General features: G+C 43.7%; 1 protein-coding gene across 1 annotated transcript in view; it reads right to left on the bottom strand.

Annotated features, from left to right (window-relative positions):
- Positions 1-247: 247 nt before the first annotated feature.
- DMKN (dermokine) overlaps positions 248-10,777 on the bottom strand; it is a 29,697-nt gene continuing 19,167 nt past the window's right edge. The window contains exons 12-15 of the mRNA XM_006867414.1: positions 2,067-2,126; positions 1,932-1,973; positions 1,729-1,773; positions 248-286 (exon numbers count right to left, since the gene is read on the bottom strand). Coding sequence (XP_006867476.1) covers positions 248-286; positions 1,729-1,773; positions 1,932-1,973; positions 2,067-2,126 — 186 coding nt within the window. The remainder of the gene's footprint in view (positions 287-1,728; positions 1,774-1,931; positions 1,974-2,066; positions 2,127-10,777) is intronic.

Here is a 10,777-nt window from a genome sequence, read left to right as displayed (position 1 = left end):
TCCCTCCATAGTCCCTTCTCAGAATTCAAGGTTTCTGCCTACCAACCTTGGGCTTTTCCTTAGAGTCCCCTCCATCTTAATTCCTTTCTAGAACTCAGTAATATAAAGACAGAGGCACAGATAGAGGAACTGTTTGTACGGAAAACATTTTATTGCATTTACAGAGCCAGGAAAGAGTGATTGTAGAATGCTGGTCAAATCTCAAGCTCCCTTCAGGGGTCAGAAATACTGGGTCTTGACCTGGCATTCACTTAGCATCAGGAGCTGCACTCCTCAGTCCTTTCAACTGAAAGGAGAGGGGGTATGGTCAGATTGGGGGTCCCTAGGCACAGGAGCTGGGGTCCTCCTTAAGGAAGCTGGGGACAAGGTAGAGGTAAGGAATGTCTGCCCCAGTCTAAGCTCCCATTCTCCCCTAGGCTGGAGTAGCTTTGGTGAAAATGTATCCTCTTCCTCACTCCCCACCCTCCCTTCCGTACCTTCTGCTCTCCCCTTACCCCATCTCCTTCCCTCCTAATGTCTACCCCACTTACCTTAGGAAAAGCGTCCCAGTTGAGAAAAGGAAGTTTCCTTTTGATAGACTGAAAGAGAGAGTGAGAGTCCTATTTGTAGGTGATGTAGAACACAGGCCATTAAACAAACACTCACTGACAGAGCTCCTCCCACCCCCCACCCCCTGCACTGCTCAGGGTGGTATTGTTTTATTATTATAGTAAAAACCCACCCACTGTCCTCAAGTCCTTTCTGATTGGCAGCAACCCTGTAAGACAGGGTAAAACTGCCCCATAGCGTTTTTTTCAAGGTCAGTTGTTCAAGCTCACCAGCCGCTCCTTGGAAACCCTATACAGGGTCGCTATGGGTCGGAAACGACTTGATGGCACTTACCAGATTCCACATCTTTCTCCTGCAGAGTGACTGGTGGGGGATCTCTTGTGGACTTTTTGGTTAGCAGTGGAAAACCTAACACTGTGTCACTAGAGCCCCTTATACGGAAGTGAGAACTTGTGATATGTGAGGCCTTAACAGGTATGATTTCATTGCAAGGTCTTCACAGCAAGCCTTTCCACATAGGGACTGTTGTTATGTGCACTTGACAGATGAGAAAACTGAGGTTCAGAGAACTGAAGACTCTCCAGTGAGGGTTACATAAAAAGTAAGTACAGGCATGAGATACAAGGTCCAGCTACAGCTCTGCTATAGACCAGCCTTCAAAGTTTAGGTGGGTCATCTAACCCGGGACCTACTTTCTTTATAGAGAATGGGGAGATTCCAAATAAATTCTTATCTGGTTAAGTTCCTCTTCTTTTGGCATTGCTTAGTGGCCCTGCTCCTTCCCTGCCATGCTAGAAAACTGGGCTGGAGCTGGGACACAGCCTTCTGAGGAAACACATCTGACAGGGTCCAGGCAGGCCAGTGACTCCCTCCTGTTGCCCATTGCTGTCAAGTCCATTTCGACTCGTGACAAACCCTTCCATGCAGAGCGCAGTTGCTCCATAGGGGTTTCAAGGCTGTGACCTTTCAGAACAGATGGCCAGGGCTCTCTTCCAAGTCACCTCTGGATGTGTTAAAACCACCAACCTTTTGGCTAGTCAAGTGCTTAACCATTTGTACCCCCCAAGGCCACCTGCTCCCTCCTAGATTTCTGGAGAGTACTCAAAAGTTTAGAATTAGACTGTGCTGCCAATGCCCTAGTGAGGCTGAAAATGCTCATAGAGATTCCCAAGCACTTACCTCAAAGAGGGCATGCCAATTCAGGAATTCCTCATTCCTAAAAGCCTATGGGAGAGAGACCAGGGAGGGTCAATTACAGAGGAAGACACACAGCTTAGACCCTAGCCCTTTGGAAAAGGTGAAGGGACCATGGCAGCTTTGCAAGCTCTATATGAAGCTGTGATCACCTCTGAATGTGAGCGGTACTAGGAAGTTATACTTACAGCTTTCAACTTCTCCAAGTTCAGGAACTTAGTGTTAAAGCCCTAGGCAAAGAAGCAAGGCATTAAGAAAGTTGCAAAGGAACACAGGGATAAGGACAAACACATGATTGGAGTGTGGAAAAAGAGTTTGTTTACCTGGGGTCCTGCTGCGTAAACCTCGGGGCCTTCCGCATAATTACCAATGGTAGTTTGTTCCTGAAAAGTGAGGGAAAGAAAGGAGTCTATTGATGATATGAATGATGGCAAAAGCCCCTCTCCCAAATCCCTCTCTGCCAGCTTCTGCCAAAGTCCAGTGTCTGAGATTGCAACCCTTTCTCCACCACAGGCCTCAGTGAGCCCTCTCTGTTCTAATAATGCTGATAGTTGGCAGAGGACGTGAGATGGAGGGACGAAAGAATGGCATATACAAGATAAAGAAATTGCAAACCCAAACTTGTACCTATTATAGGTAGCAATGGGAGGGGTGGGGAGAAGAGTACTCCTCCCAAGAAAAACCAGCTAGTGTCGTTCTGCAGTTGACTTAATTCGAAGAGGAGTTGACATGGAGTGCTCCTGAGACGTCCACATTTAGCCCTTATAGCTGAGTGGGGAAGATGACCACACTGGAGGGAGCCAAGGTGCTAAAGTGATCTGCCCGCCTTTGAGGTTGGTTTTATTTGTGACTTTATTGTCACCAAAGTTGGAGTCACCATTTCCATCTTCCATGCAGTAATTCCCCTAGACCTCAGTACACCCCATCTTGTCACTCCCCCCAAGCTTAGTTTCCTGCTTCATTACTCCTCTCTGACTCATGAGTTAGATCCAAATGTTGAGAAAACATAATGGTTTGTTTGATTTTAATTTGAATTCCACCATTTTTTATTTGGGAAGAATTCATAAATAAATCTAGATTTCCAGTTACTCTTGAAAATTTTGTAACTCTGGCCAGCGATGCTGGGTAAAATTCCCCTACTGAGCAGCAAGTAGTATATGCCCCCTTTTAGACTGGACAGTTGCTCACCATTTCACCTTCAGATCATTAACACCACTCGCTTGGATCCTAAGCAGTTGAGTTTGTGACTTCCTATTTTAGACTTTTAAATTCAGAATTGACATCCTTCTCCTACTTTGGGATTCCTCCTTGCTTGGGGACTGGATCATAAGGATTCCTGCTTTGACCTAGGTTCCAGAGATACTAGGAGCTTCCTGTCACCTGGAAACCACTCACGGGGATACAGTGGAAGCAAAGATTAGACTGAATCTACACAATTGATCTTTAGCTCCCAGCTTCACTTAGAATTCAGTTACCTAGTCAACACCTTATATTTTACCATCCCTTCCAGGAATATAAATATTATAAGTAACTCTTCCCTTAAATGTCTTCCCAGGCATGCTTTGTTCCTCTCCTCAGATCCCAGGTTCTAATTCAGCCCCTGACAGTATCCAAAACTATGAGCCACTTTTCCAGTAACAGATAGAAGATAAAGAAAATTCTCAATGGGTACAGCGGGAGGGGGGAGAAGGGAGGGAAAAGGCATAAGAAAAGGGAAGCCAGGTGATATGCTCACCTCAGAACCACCCAGGGCAACCCCCTGCACAGAGTGGTGAACTGCCAGAAGGGAGAGAAGAACCACCGCAGGGAGAGCTGGGATCTTCATGGTGTCAAGTGTGGGGTGCTCTGAGGCGGGGCCTCACTGCTTGCCCTTTATATCCCTGAGGAGACAGATGTGAGCAGAAGTGGGGTCCCCACCCCACTGACTCAGCCCCAGATCCTGTCACCCACCCTCAGGGCTCTGGGAAGAGGAGGAGTGTACTGCTCCCCACTTACCTCAGATTTCTCAATTCACATTCTGCCCCCAAGCACTAGGAAGGTGAGACAGCAGTGGAGCTCCCCACGTCAGTGGGGTTGGGAGGGAGACAGGTTAGACCTGTCCCTCCAAGGGATCGGCAGGAACACCCAAGCAACCTTTTGTCTTTGTCTCTCTTCCTTACATCCCTCCTTGTACCCCCCAGCCCCCTCCCGCCCCCGTACAATTCAGGCTAGTTTTGCATCCTACTAAATTCAGTCTAAATGCTTTAGACAGGTAACGAAGGCCTTTCTATGTTTACAGCCCCCACCTCCCCCCCGCACATACCTCACTTTCTGACCAAACTGGACTCTTTACCAAATACACACCTCTTTTTTACTTCTCTGCACATATGTCGTGCTATTTCTTATTCCTAAAACATCCTTCTTGTATTTCCAGTTCTCAGAATTCAACATCCATTTTGGGATGAAGCTTCCCTGATTTACCCCATCATTCCACAGCTCTCACCCTGGCACACATAGGCTTTCTTGGAATTGTCACATCAGTTCTTCTGCATTTATTTGGCATCCTTCCCTAGAATACCATGTTCTTCACTATTCCCCTCTTAGCATATTAAGTTCTTTGAGGTCAAGAACTGCATCTGAATCACTGTTCCTTCCCCTTAGCACCATGCCTTACGTGTTACAGGGTACAACAGGAGTCAACATTACTGAGACTGAATATGTTTAAATTAGTATTCAAGCATCCTTCCATCAAGTCGTCCACCTTCCTTCCTTGGGGCTGTACCCCTCCAGTTATCCAGGTGCCTACCTTGTACTTTTGGTTCACCAAGAGTAAAAAAGGCAAGGAATAGAGAAACATACCAAAATGCAAAACCAGGTCTTAAAGATACCCAGTTGAGGTTGGATCTAGGCATCCTGAACTTAGGTACCTGCTCCATTTATTGAGTTTATTTCCCCTTCCCCTCTCAGCTTGGAAGCTGAATCACCTCAAAGTGACAACACATTTTAATCGAGCAACTGTCTCCACAGTGATGCTTGAGGTGGCCCAACCTGTTGTTCCTGGTGTAACGTAACAGAGAACTGCTGGGAATAGACCTGTATTCCCTGGGCAGAGCAAGACCTTATCTAAGAATGGCTCTGCCCCCCGCCCCCCACCTGATGCAATGCCTATTGATGGCAGACCTTAAGGTGAAAGGGTGCCGTGCCATTCATGAACCATCTTTAGAAACTCTAGAAACTGGCACTTTACTTTAATCCTCTCCCATTTCACTGCATCCTACTCCTCCTAAGTCTCAGGAAGCTCCCGTGTTTTTATAATGCATCTCCCCCTTTGCAGAACTATCTGAGGAGATAGTGCCTGAGGAGTGTTCACTAAACACAGGCAACCATGTGACAGTGGATGTCATGTGCAGTTTGTGCCACTCCAGGGGACCAGTGAGGGAATGAATGAGGTGGGTGGAGTACATCCCCAAAAGTTTTCTAGAGGATATAAGTTTTTATGTATAATGAATTCTGATTAATTAATTGGAGTCCTGATGTGGCGCTGTGGGATAAAGCGCTGGATGGCAAGCTCGATATGAACCACAAAGTCAGCGGTTCAAACTCACCAGCCACTCCTCAGAAACCCTATACAGGGTTGCTTTGAGTTGGAAACAACCAACTCGACTGCACTTAACAACAGCAACAATATTAATTAATTAGCAGTGAGTTAATTAATTAATTAGCATGATGGTGGTGGTGTGCCATCAAGCCGGTTCTGACTCACAGTGACCCTGTGTAGGGTTCCCAAGGCTGTAAAATAAACCTTTACGGGAGCAGAAAGCCTCATCTTTGTCCCGTGGAGCAACTGGTAGATTTGAACTGCTGACCTTGTAGTTAGCAGCCCACCTCGTAATCCACTACACTACCAGGGCTCCTGAAGGAACATGTTGCTGTGAAGTGCCTTCAAGTCAGTTCCGACTCATAGTGACCCTGTATAGGGTTTCTGAGGAGCAACTGGAAAGGGTGAACTGCCAACCTTGTGGTTCAAGCTGACCTTGCAGTCCAGCACATTAACTCACAGCACCACACCCCAGAACTCCTGAAGGAGCATAGTCCCCACCATTCAACCAGCACAAGTTCAATACCAAGAGTGGGAGGTATGAAGAATCAGGAGAAATGTTGTATAATCAACTACAGTTAGACAAGCTAATGAGGGTACTCCAAAGAAGCAGATGTTCCCGACACCATCGTCTACTTGGTTTTAGAGTCTGTGAGTGATATTTTTTGCAACAAATGACCTTCCTATGTTTTCTCTGGTAGCGTAGTGGTTACGAATCGGGCTGCAAACTTTAAGGTCAGCGGTTCGAAACTACTAGCCGCTCCGCGGGAGAAAGATGAGGCTTTCTACTCCCATAAAGATTTACACCCTCGGAAATCCTGTACAGGGTCGCTATGGGTCGGAACCGACTCGATGGCACTTAACAACAACAACAATGCTACAAATAATAATGCTATTCAGTTTATTGAGGACTTATTACGTGTCAGGCATTGTCCTACATGCTCTATATGCATGATCTCATGCAAATGTCAAAGTAAATTTCTGAGATGGATATTATGTTGTTTGGTGCCATCTGGCCATAGGTTCCTGCTCACAGTGACATTATCTACAACAGTATGAATCACTGCTTCATCCTCCACATTCCTCACAATTGTTGCTGTGTTTGAGCCCATTGTGCTATTCCATCTCATTGAGGGTCTTCACTGACCCTCTACTTTACCAAGTATGATATCCTTCTCCAGGGACTGGTCCCCCTGATAAAGATATATCCAAATAAGGTACCTGAGATGAAGACTCACCATCCTCACTTCCAAGGAGCGTTCTGGCTGTGCTTCTTCCAAGATTGATTCGTTTGTTCTTTTGGCAGTCCATGGCATATGTATTCTTCACCGACACCATAATTTGTTGTTGTTAAGTGCTGTTGAGTCAGTTGGTTCTGACTCATAATCATTCTGTATAAGGTTTCCAAGGAGCGGCTGGTGAGTTTGAACCACCGACTTTGCGGTTCAAATCGATCTTGCAGTCCAGTGCATTATCTTATAGCGCGCCACACCAGGACTCCCTAATTAAAAGACATTGGCTCTCTTTATTCATTGTCCAGCTTTCATATGAATGCAAGGTAATTGAAAATGTCATGCTTTGGATCAGGCACACCTTAGTCCTCAAAGTGACATATCTGGGTAGGTTTTTTGTTTTTGTTTTCACGCTTTAAAGAGGTCTTTGGCAGCAGATTTGCCCAGTGCAATAGGCCACTTGATTGTTTGACTGTGGCTTCCAGGGGTGTTGACTGTGGAGTCAAGGCAAATGAAATTCTTAACTTCAATCTTTTCTCTGTTTATCATGATGTTGATGTTAGTCCAACTGTGAGGAGTTTTGTTTTCTTTGTATTACAGAGTAATCCATACCAAACGCTGTAATCTTTTGCTATTCATCAGCAAGTGCTCCAAGTCTTTCAGCAAGCGAGATTGTGTCATCCCCAGGTTGCTAATGAGTTTTCTTTCAATATTGATGCTGCATTCTTTTTCATATGGTTCAGCTGCTTGGATTATTTGCTCAGCAGACAGCTTGAATAAATGTGGTGAATGGATGTGTTCCTGATGCACACCTTTGCTGATTTAAAACCATGCAGTATTCCCTTGTTCTCTTTGAACAACACTGCCTGTTGGTCTGTGTACAGTTCCACATGTTGTTGTTGTTGTTAAGTGCCATCGAGTCAGATCTGACCCATAGCGACCCTATACAGGGTTTCTGAGGAACGACTGGTGAGCTTGAACCGCTGACCTTGCAGTGCAAATGGATTTGCAGTCTGGCACATTAACCTACAGTGCCACACCAGGATTCTGGAACTGCCTTTTTTTTTTTAATGTTATCCATAATTTGTTATGATCCATACAGTCGAATGCCTTTGCATAATCAATAAAATGCAAGTAAACATCTTTCTCATATTCCCTGCTTTCAGCCAAATCCATCTGACATCAGCAATTACATCCTTAATTTCACATCTTCTGAATCCAGCATGAATTTCTGTCAATGTACTGCTGCAGCCATTTTTAAATTATACTCAACAAAATTTTACTTGCATATGATATGAATATTGTTAGATAAATTCTGCATTCTCTTGGGTCACCTACTTTCGAATGGGCACAAATATGGATCTCTTTCAGTTGGCTGGCCAGGTAGCTATCTTCCAAATTTCTTTATGTAGATGAGTAAGCGCTTCCAGCATTGCATCCATTTGTTGAAACATCTCAATTGGTATTCTATCAAATCCTGTATCTTGTGTTTTGCCAGTATCTTCAGTGCAGTTTAGACTTCTTTCTTCTATGTTATTGGTTCTTGATCATATGCTACCTGATAAAATGGTTAAATGTAGACCTATTCTATCTGTACAATGACTCTGTGCATTCCTTCCATCTTCCCTTGATACTTTGTGAATCATTCCATTTTTTGCCATGGAGTCCTTCAATAATGCAACTCAGGGCTTGGATTTTTCCTTCAGTTCTTTCAGTTTAAAGAACGCCAAGCATGTTCTCCTTTTGGTTTCCTAACTTTGCACATTTCATTATAATACTTTACTTTGCCCTCACAGGCCACCCTTTGAAATCTTCTGTTTAGTTATTTTACTTCACTATTTCTTCCATTTGCTTTAGCTGGTCAACAGTTTAAAAAGCAAGTTTCAGAGCCTCTTCTGACATCCATTTTGATCTTTTCTTTCTTTCCTATCTTTTTTAATGACCTTTTGCTTTCTTCATGTATGAATGTCCTTGATGTCATCCCACAACTAATCTGGTTTTAGCTCATTGTGTCAAATCTACTGTTGAGATGATCTGTAAATTCAGATGAGACGTATTCAAGGCCATACTTTGGTCCCATGGACTTGTTTCAGTTTTCTTCAGCTTCAATTTGAACTTGCATATGAGCAATTGATGGTCTGCTCCACAATTGGCCCCTGGCTTTGTTCCGACTGATGAAACTGAGCGTCTCAATTGTCTCTTCCCACAGATGTAGTCAATTTGATTAATCTCTATGTATTCCATTTGGCAAGGTCCACGTGTGCGTTGTTGTTAGGTATTGTTGGTTTCAACTCATAGCCACCCTGTGTAGGATTTCCAAGGCAGTAAAATGGACTAGCTCATCTTTCTCCCATGGAGCAGCTGATGGGTTTGAACTACTGACCTTGTGGTTAGCAGTGCAGTGCTTATCCTACAGTACCATCAGCACTTGTATTCCATATGTAGAGTCAGTTTCACTGTTTATGTTGTTGTGAAATGGGCTTTTCAATAAATAAGTTATTGGTTTCACAGAATTCTATCCATTGTCATTTGTACCATGAAGGTCATATTTTCTAGCTAACGATCCTTCTTTATTTCCAACTTTTGTATTCCAATGACCAGTAATTATCAATGCAGCTTGATTCCATATTTGATCAATTTCAGGCTGCCGAAGTTGGTAAAATCTTCAATTACTTCATCTTTAGTACTACTAGTTGGTGTATACATTTTAATAATAATCTTATTAACCAGACTCCCTTGTAGGCCTATAAATATTACCCTATTACTAACAATGTTGTACTTCAGGATAGATCTTGAAATGCTCTTTTTGATGATGAATGTGGCACCATTCCCCATTAGTGTCTCATTCCCAGCATAGTAGACCATCTGTTTTTCCAATTTAAAATGGCCATACCAGTCCACTTCAGCTCACTAATACCTAGGATATTGATTTTATACATTCCATTTTATTTTTTATGACTTCCAATTTTCCTAGATTCACACATTCCATGTTCTGATTATTAATGAATGTTTACATCTGTTTCTTCTCATTTGAATTATGCCACATTAGCAAATGAAGGTCCTAAAGCTTGAATCCCTCTGGGTCATTGAAGTCTACTCTACTTTGAGGAGGCAGCTCTTACTCAATTGTATTTTGAGTGCCATCCAATCTGAGGGGCTGATTTTTGAGCACTATATCAGGCAATGTTTCAGTGTTGTTCATGAGCTTCTCACCGGTCCAGCTTTCTAGTCTGTCTTAGTTAGGAAGTTCTACTGAAACCTGCCTACCATGAGTGACCCTGGTATTTAAAATACCAGTTACATAGTCCAGCGTCATGGCAACACACAAGCCACCACAGTACCACAAACTGACAGATGAGTGGTGGTAAGTGCTGAATGCTCTCCATGCATGACACCATTGAAATAGCACAGCAATTGTATGAGATAGGTATTATAAGTCTCCATGTTTTATGAATGGAGAATCACAGCATGTATAAATTACATAAGTTAACAATATTGCATAGCTTGGTAGGGCCAGCATTCGAACCCTGGGCTCTCTGATTCCAAAGCCTCACCTTTATCACCCCTCTGCTATGCTATGGAGTAGCATCCTACAAAGAGCTTCAGCTAGCCTGTTTAGTATCTTGTGTGAATTAGACCTATGAAGGGAGAGTGGAGGACATTTGCATTCAGCCCCCACAAGCACTCTTTCCCGGAATCCTGGTGTGGTTCTGTGGGTTAATGCGCTGGACTGCAGAGTCAGTTTGAACCCCAAGGTCAGTGGTTCAAGCTCACCAGCCGCTCCTTGGAAATCCTATACAGGGTTGCTATGGATCGGAACTGACTCGATGGCACTTAACAACAACAATAGCATTCTTTCCGAGGTATCCCTTTCATGGTGAGCAACCTACATAGCTGTAGGCAGAAACTCTGTGCAGAATGCATTCATTTACGTTAATTAAATGGCAAAATGAAAAAAAGCACTAAGAATTTAATGGTATTCAATAAGCATATGACCTAGAATGAACCTAAATTGCTACAACTCCCAGATGCTTTTTATAGTATGAGCATCTTACCAGACCAAGTGTGGCTCTCGTGTTTAGCATAGGTTCGTTTTGTATCATGTCTCTAAAAGCAAGCCAACTACTTCATATGCTCAACTAAAGACATAGAACTCTTTTCCTAGGCTGTAGGAAAAGCTAGCAGCGCTGGACTAATGGTTTATTTTCATATGGCACCGTTCCAG

Source organism: Chrysochloris asiatica, unplaced genomic scaffold, assembly GCF_000296735.1.
Source record: "Chrysochloris asiatica unplaced genomic scaffold, ChrAsi1.0 scaffold00104, whole genome shotgun sequence".
NCBI lineage: Eukaryota > Metazoa > Chordata > Mammalia > Afrosoricida > Chrysochloridae > Chrysochloris > Chrysochloris asiatica.
The sequence above is the reverse complement of the archived record's forward strand: the minus strand, read 5'-3'. Positions and strand labels throughout refer to the sequence as shown.